Below are 17,546 nucleotides of genomic sequence, written 5' to 3'. Positions count from 1 at the left end.
TCTGTATGGAGCTTGCATGTTCCCCCTTGGTCAACATAAGACTCTTCTGGGTGTTCCAGGTTCCAATGACCTTTGAGAAACATGCTGCCTGGGTTAATAGCCTGCCCTGCATTCTGTGCGGGCGTGCACATCCTGCAATAGACTGGCATCCCATCCAGAGTGAAGCCCTGCCTGTATCTCCAGGATAGGATCCAGTAACTCATACCAGAAATAAGCAATTTTCTAATGATGGATGGCTGGAGTTTCATTTCACCGGCTGCTGGTGCTTTCATAAACAAGCTCATGCTGCGATGCTCCCACTTGAGTTTCTGACATGAGATGTTTCAGCGGGGGAAAGCCAGCAGGGGATTGCCATAGCTGCTCACCCGCTTTCTCCTCATTTCTGAAAGTCATTCCAGAACCTCAAAGACGCCAGTGCAGCGAGAGAGAACGTGGGTATCGAAATTAACGAACACTTCCTTTTCTTCAAGGCTTGGAAAGTTGATGAGATGTTAAACATGATCCGAAGTTTCAGTGAAAAGAAAAGCTCTGAAAGTCATGTCACTAAGCTACAAAGGTGAGTCTGAGAGCAAACCCTCGTCTGTCTGCTGAGGAACTTTTTAAAGCAAAGATCCAGGAACAGGACATTGCATTCTATCTCAGACAGGATACTTTCACTGCTACAGAAGCTGGCAATCCCCAGAGACCTAACCGAGAAAGAAAATCACATTTCGAGACTCCCAGGGTACAAGCACTTTCTGAGAATTCACCTTTTTGAATATACCCTCAGATAAACGATTGCAAATAACTAATAAAAACAAGTTAGTGTTTAGATGTACAATGCCCCACCTGCCCCTTACTACAAAACAAATAGTAGATTTTCTTTAAGTATTAGTCTTTGCTATAGGGATCTCTGTCAACTGCAATATCAGAAGGATTAGGAGGTAATGCTTAATTTAGAAGTACACATCCCTTATTCTAACAGATTCTAAAAAAGCCTTCCTACCGGGTTAACCTCAGAAAATAGTTGACAGTTAGGCCTGTATTGCAAAATCTAAATTCTTTCAGATATCAGAAACCAAAACAAGAGCTTTTTTTTCTGGCATTTTATGCCTTGATATCGTAAGAGTACTGTAACCCATTATTTTAGCCACTGGCCTGTGATGATTAATGATTTTTCCCTTTTATTATGCAACCATCTGTTGAGAAAGAGTACAAAATATTGATAACTTTCATAGGCAGCTCTGGAATGTAATGGTGTGTGCAAAACCCAGGAATCTGAATACTTAATGTAGTCTGGTCAAAACCAATATAATATATTACTATGTGCCCTAAGGTACAAACGATTTTCCAGCATGACTTGAATACAGCATAAAGCTTTGGAACTTGCATAGGCAAATACACTGAAAACTTATTTTCTTTCACCCCTAAGGATAAAATCAGTCTCTTGTGTGTGTCTTTCTCTAAAATAGATGTTACATTATAAATAATGCATTTGTTCTCAATAGCAAAGCAACAGAAGACCCAATTTGCCCTCACAGGCCCAGAAGCTGTATCATATAATCTTTAGTAAAAAAAATACATCAGCAGCTAGGACAGAATAAAGGCAGAAACATGCACATGCACAGTAAACCTAGTGTTATGTGTTCAGACACAAACAAGATGTCGTACAATTTAACAGATTAACAAACATCCTACAAGTGTTTTAAGAACTAAGTTTTCATACTGATTTTTATAACTTATTTTAGAAACTCATCCTGAATGAGAACTTCTTTCAAAGTGACACAAAAGTTATACTTCAGAAGAAAACTATTTTTACAAACTAATGGGTTTATGGTCTTGGAAACTACATCAAATGCTTGCAAAAGATTTTTTTTTCTCTTCCCTATCATCCTTCTGGAGCAAAGAATAGCCTGGTGTGGATTTTAGTCATTGGAACTGGATTCCCTACTTTCCTTTTGGATTACCTAGTAGTTTTCCTTCAGCATCAGTATGTCCTTCCTTCACTTATTAATTAAAATTAATTAAATATTTTTAAGTGATACTTCAGTGAGTATATTAATAAACTCGCTTGAAGATGAAATTGTGAAAATGTATTCCTGTAATACATTAGTCTGGTAGTTTCACAAAGTTAAATTTACAGAAATGTCTGGAAGTCACCTTAATTTTCACTGCATATTGAAGGAGGCTGAATACAGATGCAAAACTCTCTGCACCACAGAATTATCAGAAGTCCAAAGGTAAAGGATAAACAGGACTACTTGGTCATTAAAGATCCCAGAGGTAATACTGGTAAAGGCTGTTAACCCGTGTCCTGGTTAAATTCCACTCATGGCTTGTACAGTCTGGCCTTCCCAAAGTTTCGCCTGTCTTATACTGGTGAAGCAATTGTCACCCTGTGCAGTACTCCACTGCAGCAGTGGATACAGAAGTGCTGACTTGTCTCACCTTCTATTATGTACAGTAAGTTCGTGCAGAGGGCAATGTCTTACACTCGCGATGCACACACCTGTACCGGTCTCAGAACTGTAGCAATACAATGGGCAGATGAAGACACCTCAATCCAGAAGGCGTCAAACTTGTGCAGATCAACTGTTTCCGGCCATGTCTTCTACAGATCATGGTATAAATGCACTACTGAGAGGTGATTTACTGCAAAACAGATTTTTAAACTGTATAAATGAAAATGATCTATGATCTAATACGATTCCTATGATGGGGAAGGCTGTTGTTATCACAGGGATGCTGAGGACCAGGGAATTTTTCTCTCTTCCAGAACCTGAAAAACACATTTTTAACAGGCACCCATCCTAAGCAAGCTGGTGCTGAACACTGCAAGAGTGAGCTCAGATGCTACTACAGGTGATAACCTTTACTAAATCCAGCTCAAAGAAGATTTCAAATCGCCCTGAATTCTAGCACAGATCCTATTAAAATACATTCACAGGACGCATACAGCAACGGAGTCCTTCAGTCGTGCAAGCAAGGAACCAGTTCACAAATGTTAAAGTAATACCAGGATTTTACAAAAATACAGAGGTCTTATTGATTCTGCTTCTTAATAATATGCTTAAAAAGTATCTTCACATTAAAGTGATTTCCTATGCTGGGGCACTGGGTTGTGCCTAAAACCTTTCATGTGTTTCAAACCTCAACAGTACTCATGACTACTGGGACAAGGTGTCCACCCACAGGGTTTACATACTGTAGTAATAATCCTTCACAGAGAGAGGACTGGGGGTGGGGTAACAGCAGACCTGTCCAACCCTGATAGCAACAAAATGCTAGCGGAGTGCAGGGAGTGATTAGCTCAATTACTTCATCTCTCAGCCCCCAACACATTGTACAGGTGCCAGAGCATAGCCCCAGTGGGTCTGGCAATAGCTGTAGTGCGTTCGTTCACCAATGTGTTAACTGGGCACTCCACCCTCTTTTGCGACAAGGCAAGATGGCCCAATTCCAGTGCTTCAGGGCGGTTGTGACTGCGGGTTGTCATTCCAATTCAGCTTCATTATTGATAGACTCATCCAACGAATCCAAACTTCTCCCTTGCTGTGAAAGGGCAAGGAAAGCCTGCAGACGGACTGGCCCTTCAGGACACGAGCTGACCCACCCCGACACTGACACTGACACTGCTGCTCACCTTTACTCTTCTACTTCCAGAGGACATCACGAATCGTTACCAGTATGTGTACAGGCAATCAAGAACTCCTCGATCGGTCGCTTCCTGGGATGGTGAATGTTTTTATATTATTTTCAAGTGAAAAGCATCATATCTGTATAACTCTTCTTAGCCTGATTCCTTTCAGTCTTTTTTTTTTACTTCAGAAAAATACATTCAATAAAGAACCACTTAGATTCTAAGCACGACTCCAGTTACAGCGTTTTTAAACAATTGGATGAACTCTGCAGTAACATTTATTAATCTATTCCTGAAGCCATTTCGCATTAACAGAACAGTCTGTTCTAAAGCAGCTTTTCCAAAAAAAAAGGTCCAAAAGACAAAGCAACAGAGTCACTTACAGTACATGGCAATATTATGAGAATGCTCAGACATGATGCCCATATAGGAGTTAACCCAATAACAAAGAGACTTAAAATGGAAAACTAGGCCTGATTAAATCTAATTTAATACAGAACTAAATCACCTCGAGTCTTGCTACATTAAATACTATTTAGGATGTATGCAGCTCATTTGAATTTCAGATTTTCTTTACATTGTCCTTATTTCCTTCAGTCGGGCTTTGATTATAATTTTAAAGAAGGCTAAGACGGGTTACACAAGCTTTCTGGTTTCCAGGTATTGTCTAATTGTTCAGAATGACCAATGAGTGGCATAAGGAAGTGAACAGAAAACCAAATTCAGTATAACCACTCCGAGGACCAAAGAGGGTAAAATATGAATTCTGTTTCACATGCCACACAACTAATGTACCTTGGATGATCAGCTTGTTTTTTGCAAACACAAATTATACTTCTACCCTTGAAAATCCTTATTCTGAAAAAAAATGGCCTACAGGTCATTAGAACCTAGATGTTTTTAGCAATGATTACTAGACCACTGGATTAATATATAATGTATTAACTGGCACCTACCTGTGTTGTCTCACGATTGTCAGTATTACATAGAAGTTCCACATTTTCAAGAAGAACCTGGTTATTCACAATTAGGAGACACAGGTCACAACCTTAAGTCTGCCATAAAATTCACCTCAATTGCATCTACAAATTGTAAACAGGGTACAATTCAGTCCAGCAAGTGTGGTGCATTTCTGACCGGTGCTGAACAGGACATGAGTCAACCTCTCTCATGTATTAGTAAGACCTCATTCAGGATACTGTATATAATATTCATCATCAAATTACAGAACAAGACATTACTGCTCTGTAATTAATCCAAAAAAGAGCAATCAGATACATTACCAGGCTTGAAAGAATGTCCTGCCCTAAAAAGTTTAAAGAAACAAAACTTGTTTCTACTGAATCTTGTCTGCCTGCAGAGCACTTGAAGATACTGACTGAGCCAACACAGTGAACAAGGGTGAAATATGATCTAAAGGGAACTTCATGTTTAGAAACTAGAAGCATCTTAGATAAACAAATCTCCAAGGCCCAGTGGTATTCTACCAGCTGCACTTTAGGAAACAAGATGGTCTCCACAGGGCATAAATAAAACTCTTCCAGCCGTCACACACGACAGTAGAAATACCTATTAACAAAACACCCACTCGACAAAACCGATTCAAGTAATCATAGACCGATAACCAATAGGAGTTATGTGGTTATGATGTAAGATTATGGGAATCAGTGTTTTTCAGGACCACTGCTCTTCTGTTAAATCTATAGATCCTGGCACAGTTAGTAAACTAGTCAGGTTTGCAGATATTACTAAAAGGGGAAGATATCCAAACAACTTCAAAACTGGACAAACTGGTCCAGAAAGACCAAACTCAAGACTGGGGAAACATCTGGAAGATTGCATACACTCCCAGGTGTAAATTGACTGAAATTACTAAAATAACTGACCCATCTGAATCCTGAACAGATTCAGACTATAAGACTGTAGGACTAGTCTAAAAGGCTTTGACAAAGTAAACCCAATGGACTTCTTCAGAATGAACAGTGACACTCAAAAGGGATCTGAGAGTCTGAAACAAGACACCAGCAAACTTAAGAAAAGCCTGTATGATTTGTTCAGTTTAAATAGCTTCTAGCAGCCAAAAAAACTAGATGCGCCACATGATCTCCTCTGATTTGCCATTAATACAGCATGTTCTCTGTACTGTGACCCAACGTTTCCCCCTGTGTACTAATTAATCTCTATGGGACAATCAACACAGTCCTACAGGAGCCGTAGCAACTTTTAGATTTCACCCCAACCCACCTTTAAATAACTTAATTGATCTAATTATTCACTTAATTGGATGAAGTAACCATTTTCCACAGTTCTTAATCAGTCGCTAATTAAAAGATACCAATAAAATCTGTAGGCTGTGAACCTTGGAAAGAAACTGAATCATCAGCCACATTTGTCTTGAAGACATCCTATATTTGTATTACTGCACGTCTAATAGGGCAGAAAATTAACAATGCAACTTCTATCAATAACGTTACACTCTATCCCACCCAATCTACCTTCCAGGCACGTACACAAACAGACGCATTACGAAAGCAAACATTTCAGCAGGCGTTACTTCTCCTGACACATTCTTTAATTCCAATTCCAATTCTTTTATGATGCATTAATTCAGAAGTATCATTTTTAGCAGCATTCTGATTTTTTTCATCCATATGAAACGGACGTCGTTACACAACTCTGGCAAACCCTGTTGCACATGAAGCTCTCCTACAGAGGCAGGAAGTGTGAGAGCCACGTGTGATGCTCCAAACATCTGAAAGTTTGAAATCGGCACCAGGCGGGGTGTTGAGGGCTCTTGCCTAGAGCTGTAAAATTAAGAAATTTGAACTCAAAGTAGATCCTGCTCTACATAGTAACTAACAAAAACAATTCCCAAAAGTTTGTTTCCTAAACTTGGTAAGTTCGCCTAAAAACTTCCCACTGCACACATTGGGTACCCCAGTGCGGCACAAGTCAGAACCAAGGTCCAAAGCTTCCTCCCCCCAGGTACTCCTGCCTCCAGGAGCCTGATCAGCACAGCCCAGTCCAGTGGCTGCAGCACTGCTATGTGGAGCTTCAGTGCATCTGGCAGAGCTGGGGACTCAACTGCTGATGGACCAGATTCTTTCAAATTCAGCTCTTCTCCTAGAGGCGAACAGAAAAGCAGACTGACTGCGCGGACGTGACACAGCTTGGACTGTCAGCCCGCCCCACACGAAGACTGCGAGTCTCAGGTGAGCCCCAGGTGCTCCGATCGTGCCCTGTGTTACACAGCAGAGAAATCATCATTCTGTAAGAGCTTACTTTACATTAGGCACATTTGTAGCCAGATCTGTTAAAATAAATAAAAAATGCCAGAGTCCTTAAAACAAACGCCCTGGGCACAAATCGGGTTTCTTGTGTAGTGCAGCAAACGCAACGCTGTAAACATGCTTGCTGTTTGTCCGAGAACTTTGAACCACTGCTCCTGCTCAGGCCTTGTGAAATCAATACCAAAACCAAAACCAAGACAGCGTGTCAGGTGCAGGGACCACGTATAGCACCATGGCTGGAAAAGGGGATAAGCCTCACTAAAGCACTAAAACTCTGAATCTACCGCTGATCGTACGGACAATAGTGTCTTTTTTCCAGAAAGCGGGACAAGGCTTTCCTGTGGAGCAGATCTGCGCGCCCACCCCAGGAGCCGCAGGTGTCTGTGCCATGCTGGAAAGGGGGCACTGCGGTCAGCCCCTTCCATCACAATGGATACACTCTGCTTGTGATTGGAGTGGACAGAACCCCCTGATAATACTGCTTAACCGGGAACAAAAGACACCTGTTTCCATGAGATGTAAAGATGGTTTTAAAATACTGCAAAAGCAATTTTGCACTAAGTTGGCTCCTTGATTCTTACGGAGCCTTCATGTAAAAAAATCCCCATCATCATACTACATTCCAGCCCACAGCCAGAGACAGATGGGTGTGATTTTATTGACACCTGGCCTTCCTACAAGCTATTGTTCAGCAATAACAAATGGTTTTGTATTGTTTAGGCTTGTAAATCGGGTGGTGTCCCACACCCAAGTTTGAACCATCAAGCTTAATGCATGAGTCTTCACAAACTCGAAGGCGTTATCTGACATACGGCATCCTGCAGCAGTTCAACTCTTCACAAAGCGAAAAGGCAAACGGGAAAGTGGTTAACAATGTGTGCGAATGAAAAACTTGTCTTCGGGGATTTCAAGTAAACGCTTTCAGCGGTGTGCGCTAGACTGGGTCACTAGATCATCCGGTGACAAATTGGCGCACATCTGGTTGAACGGTAACCCCTCGTTGTAGAAAGGTGTATTTTGTCTATGCAGAACAAGCACAGTAATAACTTCTCGTTTGCTTTTTGTGTATTATTTAATTAAAAAGGACATGGGTTGATTGGCTGATGCTGTTCAAAGAAGGAAGGGTTCTCGATTAAACCTTCCCTCCTGCTACAGGCCCACGCACTTCTCTAACGCAAGGAAATGTCACCAAGTTTTAATACTACTACTAGTAAAGCACTTACCAGTTTTTTGTTCTTGCTGTCATCTTCGTTTGGTTTTCTTTTTGTGTTTTTGTTGGGGTCCTCCCCGCCGGCAGCTTGTGATTGATTTTCCATTTTTCTTTTAAATCCCTGGCCTTCTTTTGGAAGTTAATATCCTCTCGTCGAAAACTGATGCGCTCGACCTCTCTCGGTTATCCCTCTAAAACAACCCAGGGAGAAATTCTTCCTCAGCCATGCCGTCAAGCCCGAACACATGGACACATCCCCAGGCTGTCTGGGATTCACTCTTCAATAACCAGCAAAGTTTCCAACAAATCGCGAGTTTGTGACAACTTTCCAGTCTCGCCAGGCGTGCTGCTGTTTGGGTCCAGGGTTGTGTATTATCAAACGTGCAGAACAATCCGTCCTAGCTCGAAACGAATCTGCATTAAAAAAACAGAAAACACTTACAGCTAAGGGAGGAGAGGGGAGTGAAAGTTATTTTTACTTATCAAACATTACGCAATAATGTCTCACTCTCACTGAACACGTTTACAAAAATAACTTTTGAGACCCGCGAATTACCAGCTGAGAATAATGCTGGCGTGTCTTTACCCCTGTAATATTTCAGTTAGTAATTATGACATTGGTTTCGTCTATTTGACTAGGCGGAGAAAAACGCACTGGTTTTCTTTTTATTACAACGAAACAACAATGTTGCGAATCGAGAGAAACACATTAACAACAATGTTGCGATTCGGGAGATTATACAACGAAACAACTATGTAGCAATTCGGGACAGAACAACGGAACAACAATGTTGCAATTCAGGAGACACGGGCTGGGTTAAATCGTAGCAAACGCTTCAGCTGACTGTAGAGGACTTGTTGGCTATCGCAAATTGACTCCAGACCCAGAATGAGCTCTAACAACAAACCAGCCTTACTGACTTGATAACTTACTCTAGCTCAAGTGTGTATCAACAGAAGCAAAACGCACTGCATTGGTGTTTTATTATAACTGCATAAACAATTTTATTTGCAAAAAAAAATAAAGAAATGTATCGCCGTTAGCACAGCACAGACTGCTACTTCTAAAATGACGAGCGTGTCTCAGTTGCTGTTCACTGGATCACACCCAGATGTTAACCGTAGTCGTTAACCTAGTTATTGATTATTTTTCTCATCACGTTACAATGAAACAAACCTGTCAAACCAAACTCACAAAATCCCATCCGAACCTTACCCTCGCAACCAAACCTGACAGCCAGACCCACTGTGATCACCGCCTACCCCGAGTTCCCATTAGCGCAGCGCGCTTGGAGAAAGAGGGCCCCGCTCTGCCGCCATTGGCTCTTTCCGGAGTCGCTCACGGCCCGGGCTGAAGGAGGCGGCGAGGCTGGGGCGGTTTTGACTGTAAGGTCAGAGTGACATCTCCGGCGAGCTCTGCACGCTAGTCTGAGGAGGGCAGGGTTTCGGGTCGTGGAGAGAACAGCGAAATCACACCAGTGAGAGCGCCCGCCTTGATGGTAGCGGTAGCACTTACTGTACCTGCGAAGGCTGATTCATAAAATCACCGCCGGTCTCTGGCTTCACAGCGTACTTGGCAAAATAACCATCACGTCTTCTTTTCGTGCTTTATTCACCACGACCACTTTAATACATGCTATAACTGCCACCTACCATCTTTTTTTTTTGCTCTGTCCCTCAGCGCTGGTATGATGGGATAATGAATATTCCTCGAAATCGCTTGTACATCTTCGGCGAACACCCCTGTCTGTTTGCGCTCGGCCTGTGTCACGTCGTCAGGGAAGATTGTCAACAGCTTTCACCACGCACGGCCTCGTACTGTACCACAGTTTGGTGTGCTTCACTGTGCCTGCTCTGCCCACATGCCCACGTCAATAACAAAAAGTCCTCTTAAAAAAATACCACCACCCCGCAATTTCTCTTGTGGGAACGGAGTTTTACGCCCTGTGAAACGTACAGTATCAGGGAATCCAGCTGTAGTATCCCTGCTGTTCTTTTAAGGTGACATGGGGGGTGCAGAGATCAGTACAGCGTTAATACATGTAGGCTCTGCCCAATCACTCCGAGATCTTCCTCGGATGGGTTACTTTACTTTAATCTTCCTAGATGACCTTTCTACCATACTACAGTACATAATGTATCAGGGCTGTTAAGAAACACCTTGCTTCTGAACAGTCAAGTGAGACAGACAGTACAGTCTTTTCTACTTGTCAGAACAGGAATCCCAGATCACCTTCGCTCAAGGCAACAGGGTTTACATTTTCAAACGGCAGAGCCTGCTCAGTCAACAGTGTTGACCGTGCCACAAGGCTGCAGTCAAGCCTCCATCCAGCCATCAAAGAAATACTGTAGCATAGCGACAACTTCTGATGCAAGGAAGTATGTTTTTTATGAGTAGGAAAACAACAGAACAGCAAAACTTCTCCCAGGACGTGTTAATGCTGGTACTCATTTCTATTTTATTTTCCACTTACAGTATATTCTACTAGTACTCCTGTTTCTGTTGTGTTAATCAGATGATGGCTCTGTCACCAGGCTTCTGAATGAGAACAGACGTGCAGTGCCCTTTGCTCAGCACTGTATATGGCTGTGAAGTGGCAGAAACTCGAGCCTCCTGGCTGAACACTGTGTCAGAATGACAGGAAATGTGGGGAGAGGGCTGCTGTTCAGCAGCACCAAAAATAGACTTAAATGGTGATGCCAGTTGTGGCTTTGAATCTTTGAAACTGCGGGGGGAATCTAGTTTTCCGTAACACAAAAGATGCTCAGCCAAGTTTCCTGTTTTTGCTTTAAAGTGGAAAATATCCCCAGAGGAGGAGGTCTGAGGGAGCACAAGAGAGATTCCTGTCGTTTTTCTCTCAAAGGTAAATGTACTTGCAAGCACACAGTTTTGACTTAGAAGAAGGGCTTTAGCTTTTGTGATCAATGCTGCTGTGGTTTCCTAGGCAATAAAAAAATCAAAAAGCAAAAGATGCCTCCTGTTTGTCCTAAAACACAACCAAAGGCAACACAGTACAACCACAGAGGGCTTATCCAGTACTGCCTGCAAAAAACGGCAGAGGTCTGTGCAACTCTGTGTATATGATATTGAACACAGTGCAATTTCTAACAGAGGCAACTGGAGCATAAAGTTATTACCTTAATGTCTTCAATACATAGGCATATTCTGTGATTTTCAAGGGGTTACCTATTATTAAAAGTATTTTTCATCAGGTTCCACTATCTTTTTATGTTATTGTGTCTCATAATATACCTCTGATTTACTATCTGAGAACCGTATGCTTATAGACTTCACCCCCGTTTTGCTGCAGATAGCAATAACACCTTGTAATGAACAGCCGTTACAAGAGGGAGTTCCTTCTCTCTGAGCCTTTTCTTCTGAGAATAGGTTAGATTGTCTAGGCTCAGCAGGCCTGCTATTCTATTTCATTATGGTGTCTAGATCATCTATTACTGAGCTGACCATTGAAGAGCAGCATCAAGTCATAAAACAAAATGACTTTTTTCCTTTGGCAGGCAAAGGTGGTAATACAATGTACGTAAGTACAGAGAAAGCAAAACACACCAGTGACATGTTTATGCTGTTAAGTGTAAATAAAGAAATAAAAACAACAATAGTTTCATTTGCCAAGAGATTGAACATATAGCCACAGTTTAGTACAGATGTATTTTGTAGCAGCAAATTACTTATTTTATAAAATGTATTTCTTTACAAATCATTTGGTGTAACGTGGACATTTGGAAAAAAAAAACAGTGTCAGAATTTTTCTTAGATGATGTCCGTTCGTGATTTAATAACAATTGTAGCAGCTTTTGCTTAAAATGTACAGGACACCATCTGGACATTCAAACGATAGTGATTTGTGCATTTCAGACCCTGGCTGGATAGTTCCCACCCCATCGAAATCCAGCAGCAGGTCCCTAGCCATGCTGGGCGGAGTGCCATTAGAAAGAAAACTCAGACCCTTCTGCTTTCTCAGCTGTCCTCTGTTCCCACTGGGGTGGTAACAGCTCTGGCAGATGTGAGAAGCATCCCAATCCTTTAATTAAAAAAAACAAACCAGAAAATGGGGCATTACTTGTAAAACTTCAAGGAAGTAATCTTTCTTCTTGAAGACATTAAAAGCTTTCCTGGTGTTCTGGTGCTTATCTTGTCAGACTATTTAGACAATTGAAATGCAATTCCCTCTGTACATCTCTCGCTTAAGAACATTTAAAAAAATATATTGACTATCCCTTGCAGTTTCAGGTATCTCAGTGTCAACGAGCTACATGTTATAGTTTTAAACAAAACACTGAACCGTGACTCACGACGGCACACACACCTCACAGTGTTAAATCCAATCCAAAGCCAGGATCAGTTATGGGAAATGAGGGTTATTCTCTTAGATCAGAACATAAGAAAGGTTACAAACCAGAGGAGGCCATTCTGTCTGTCTGGCCTGTTTGAAGGGTATTGGCTTCAATTGGCTTCAATGGCTGGGCAGCTTGTTGCACATTTCTTGGAACAAAAAGTGCACCTTGTGCAAAAAAAGTTTATAGACTCTTACTGGCGAATACTTGTTCTAATGCAGTCCCTCTAGAGAGCAGAAATAGTCTCTTCAATGTCAGAGGTACATTTATTTCTGGTTCCCACCCAAATGCGTGAAGAAATTATAAGATAGGGATGCCTTCTTCTGTCTGGCACTCAGCCAGAGTTTCCAAGTCATGAACAAAGGCTGACATTCTGCACGGAGATGCCAAACTGCGCTCGCTGAGCACCACCCTGCTGCTCCCGTAAACACTCCTGATGAAGACGGTACAGCCGCCCTCCCGTGTGCTCAGCTGTGCAGTCCCTCCAGGGAACTCCCTTGCACACCACAATAGTACCAGACCCCAGCGGCACAATCAGCAAGCAACACCTGGGTGTGCTTCCTCTTGAACCGAGAACACCCAGTCACGAGGCCTTTCACCGCTGATCCCAGGACCCTCTGTCTGAGCTCGAAGCTCTCACACACCACACCCCCGGCACAGGATGTGTTCATTCTGGGCAGGACGAACGGTGAGCCCCTGCCGGCTCAGTTCACTAGAACCGCACTGACATTTTCAGTCCCTCAAAAATGTTAGAGAAGTCTGATAGCGCAAAACTATTACTGAGGACACAGAAAGAGATTGATTTAAGTATATGCACCTATTTACATTTCCAGTATACTTTACTTCTCATTTCATGAAATTATCTACAACAATCATTGCACAGCACTGTTACTATCTGTTCCTGTTCCATAAAGCTTGTTGGACCTGAATTAATTTTGGGCTGCCCTGGTAAAGGTGACGTCACTCTTTATAAGCTGCAAATTATTTGTGATTTTGTTTTTAGCATGATTAATTGTTTAATTACATTATTCTTTGGCAACACTGCAAATGAACAGTCATGCCAATAAAGCACTTTGAATTGAATTGTATATCTACTCTGTCATAAATGGAGTGAAAGTGGATGGATCTAATCTGTTATGTTGAGCAGGGCCAGAAACATGACAGTTAAAAGACATAATGGTTCAGGCAGTGAATCAAAGTCATTAAAAATTACTTTAGTTATAGATCATAAGGATTCAAGTTCATTGTGGAGCATTTCTTTCTTTTTGATTAATCTTTTAAATTTCCCTTTTCCATCCTCAGCTAATTAGAAGAATGGTGAGGATAAAGGCGTTTAGATGTAACTGATGTTTCGTATAGAACTGTGAACCACAGAAGAATCTTCTCACTTTACAGAAGGTGTTAATCTAGCAAATGAAGCAGAATAATGTCCCTAAATTGTGATTTTTCTAACCACAAAATAGGAAGTATTGTCATTCCTTTGCACTCCTTATCAAAAACCGTTTACCACAACATTAACACCGTATTAAGAAGCCAATCAGGAAGCAGAGCTCATCCTGTTGTGCACACAGCCATAGACATGGACAAAGGCAAACTGCAACAATCAAAAAATGATCAAATCTGCGTTTGTGTTGCCTTCTATTTTCTAAAATCTCAGCCACATTTAAGACATGGTTCTACTAGAGTAAAACTGAATCAAATCGATGTCTCCAGTATGTTGTACACATAGCAGGGACCTACACAGACACCTGACACCAGCAATGACATCATATTCTGGGAAAACATGCTGCCTCCTTAAATAAAAACACATGAATAAATCAAAACCACTCCAGATGTAAGCACATAAGTACAATAACTCCCATCATTTCTTTCACACAGAACAAAAGAGGTCAGAAGATGAGTGTGAACATCAGTTTACAGCTGCCCATCTGGTTTGTTTGCCATTATACAGTGAAATTCTAGAGAGACTTAATTTTAGATCTGGCCCACTTTTTCCCAAGACTTTCCATATCAACATTAAATTAGTCACCTTTTTCTTCTGAGCTACTGGTGCAGCCAGGCCATTTACAGTACCTCTCACTGTATCATTGAACAAGCATACTGCCCCACTGACTAATTACAGCATCTACAGGAGACACTGTTCTCATGCGCAGGGGCAGTTTCAGAAAGTCTGCGTTTTGCCTTGGAGATGTTCATGTTTGTGGGTTTGGAAAGAAAACAATTATGATGATAATTGGTAAATAATGGCTGCAGATACAAATTTTAATTCCAAAAACCTCAATGAAAAGAACTTAGAAAAGTGCAAAACATTAGAAATTGTCAGCAAGGCATTCTGATTGTGTCCAGTATCACATATAGTAATGATCACATTACTGTATTATATGATAATGGGTCTTTTGCTATACATTCTCCATTTTACTGCTACTGTAATGCAAGCATGGATTATAAAACGTGTGCTCAAGAATATGAAAGTTTGGTGAAAGTTCCAAACTACAATAATAGCAACAACTCTTTTAGATGGATCTTTGTGATATTAGAAGTGTAGGTTTTGTAGAGGAATCTAAAGGATGTGTTTTTAATAAAGATCCTCATCTTGTGAGGATAGGTTATTTTTAACTGCCTGAAAGCAGTTGCTATGAACTATTAATGTAGTGACATACCTGTACAGTTATCCCCCCATAAAGGAAAATCTAAAGGATTTTTACTTTGGCTAAAGAAGTGTGATGACACTTAAATGACACCTTTTTGTAAGCAGCTGTCATATCAGTTCCAGACACGGTAAGACTGTGATTTCTGTTGAAGACTGCAATGTGTGTTAAAAGATCAAAAGTACCACTGGAGAACAATGTGGGTGTTGTGGCAGTTTGTACTGCTGCCTTAGTTTTTGGGATCTCAGTTTGATTCCTGCCTTGTGTGACTTCTGCGTGGAATTTGCATGTTAATGGTTTTTCTCTGGATGTTTAGTTTTATTTTACTACACCGCATAACTGAAAAACGCAAGGTGAGGATGTGAATGACGAGACTGATCTCTCACATACTGTACATATATATATATATGATATGTGTCAATGCTCTTATATTTTGAAAACGTTTTAATAATGTTTGTTGTATACAGAAAGAGCAAAGAATGACCTCCTATTAACAAGAAGCAAATTGTAATGCAATAGCATTTAGTTATATATATATTGAGGAAGAACTATTTTCATAATAGTTCCACAGTAGGTAGATTCTATTTTTCATGTATGGTATGTGTTCAGATTTTTCCAAAATATCTAACAAAATATATAAGGAAACAAACAGGAATAAATGCAACCTTAAATAACTACATGTTTAGGGCTTCTAGGATTCTGTTGTTCTTTTGTGAAAAACGATTTTACAAAAACAAGTTTATTAATTGGTTTGACTGAAACCCTTGTAAGAAATGAAAGGTACTTATTAGGCAGCAGAACAAAATCCTTACAAAACACGATCTTGTGTTCCAGCACTGTCAGTGCACAACGACTCAGTGCCCTGCTCTGCGTCGTTCTAGGACAGATAATGCTTTTAAAATCTTTGAGGAATTAGAGAAGTGTGGGAAGTTCAAGGTCTGAAAACTGTTAACCTTGTCCTATGGTCTTTGACTCCATTTCATTGTACATTGCTTCAGCACTGCAGAACAGACAGCCAAATCAGCCCACCTTATTTCATTACATCATAAATTCCCTTTTAAGAATGAAATGCCTCACAGTCACAGAGATATTCCCTTTCAGTTTTATATGCAGGGCAGACGTTTAAAAGTCTAGTACATCATTTTCTATCACCTTGGGAGTATAGCAATGGGCTTGCTGAAAACAGCTCTATGTGAAATCTATAATTACACTGGAGTTGGTACAGAAGGTAAGGGACATCATTCCAGTCTGAGTCACTCTGGTCTTTTTAGCACTTTACAGTAGACTATCAAAAACACAGAAATGATCTCTACCCATATAGGGAGTGGTGCATTCTGTAGGTTGATCAACAAAGCCACAGGCTTTCATAGTGAGGGCAGAGAAAGAAAGAATGTACCCCTCAGTCCACGACTACTGCATACACTATTGTGTCTTGTTCTGAATATTAAAATTAGAGAGAAATGCAATGATAAAGGAACAGTTGGCAGACAGTCACTTTAGAGCAAGTGCACCTGCTTTTATTTCATGCCTCATCAGCCAAGCGTATCCAGGTTTTATAAGAGATCATCAGCAATCAGTACCACATTAAACCCAGTGTCGCACTTCAGCCTTAGCGATAGTCGGCCCACGTGATCCATGCGGCAGCACACGTGGAGCCTGGGAGATGGACAGGAAGGCTGCACAAGGGGATTTCTCTCTGCACACTTTTAAAGAAAGACTAAAGAAAAGCGGGCATCAATCTGCTGTCATGTGTGACATTTCATTTGATACTGGTCATTTCTGAAAATGTGCCCTGCACCTCATCTGAGCGCGTCGAAATTGCTTTGAAACGTCCCTTTGCACCAGTTCTAACACCGCAGAGAGCTGGGAGCTCCACGGTGTTGCAAACGTTAGGCTGTTAGCTGTAGAGCTCACCATGTATATACTGGTACGATAAAAGGGATATTAATATTTAAACTGTTTATTGGTCCCCTGCAGCTTTACCACATAAAAACAGGAGCTACAGGAGTATCTTAAGAGAGGGAGAAAATGGGGGGAGTTCGTTTTCAATCGTGTCTCCTGTTCTGTTTTCTAGTACCTTGATTTAGGTTCACAATAATTAGAGCAACAATGTAATCTGCATCCTTTATTAACGTTACTCATCTCACACCAATCACTCTGCTCCTCCTTCCACAGCACGCAGCGTCTCCACTCCACTGATTCTCCAAATACACTAGGATGAGTGTAGCAGTCAAACGCTAAAACTCCTGGGAGAGAAGTTTTCCACTTGATGAAAACCGTGTTTTTAACCGCTGTTTTAAGCGCCTGAAATTCAGCGCTGTGCAGCAGTCTGGCTGCTCTGAGCCAGGGACTTTAGAGTTTTATTTGCTTCTGTAGGCTCATACAACTCCTTGAGGTGTCTGAATGGGATAAAGCGCTATGTACTA

At 41.2% G+C, this 17,546-nt stretch overlaps 1 protein-coding gene across 9 annotated transcripts in view; it reads right to left on the bottom strand.

Annotated features, from left to right (window-relative positions):
* Positions 1 to 17,546, bottom strand: part of diaph2 (diaphanous-related formin 2) — a 491,250-nt gene that overhangs the window by 473,493 nt on the left and 211 nt on the right. For 3 of the 9 annotated variants that reach the window (XM_015351694.2, XM_069193808.1, XM_069193806.1), the window contains exons 1-2: positions 9,336 to 9,477; positions 8,133 to 8,533 (exon numbers count right to left, since the gene is read on the bottom strand). In XM_015351694.2, coding sequence (XP_015207180.1) covers positions 8,133 to 8,225 — 93 coding nt within the window. In that variant the 5' untranslated portion in view covers positions 8,226 to 8,533; positions 9,336 to 9,477. Of the gene's footprint in view, positions 1 to 8,132; positions 8,534 to 9,052; positions 9,272 to 9,296; positions 9,478 to 17,546 lie in introns of those variants that run through there. The other 6 variants (XM_069193807.1, XM_015351700.2, XM_015351696.2 and 3 more) reach the window with 5 other exon arrangements.

Source organism: Lepisosteus oculatus, chromosome 8 (assembly GCF_040954835.1).
Source record: "Lepisosteus oculatus isolate fLepOcu1 chromosome 8, fLepOcu1.hap2, whole genome shotgun sequence".
NCBI lineage: Eukaryota > Metazoa > Chordata > Actinopteri > Semionotiformes > Lepisosteidae > Lepisosteus > Lepisosteus oculatus.
The sequence above is the reverse complement of the archived record's forward strand: the minus strand, read 5'-3'. Positions and strand labels throughout refer to the sequence as shown.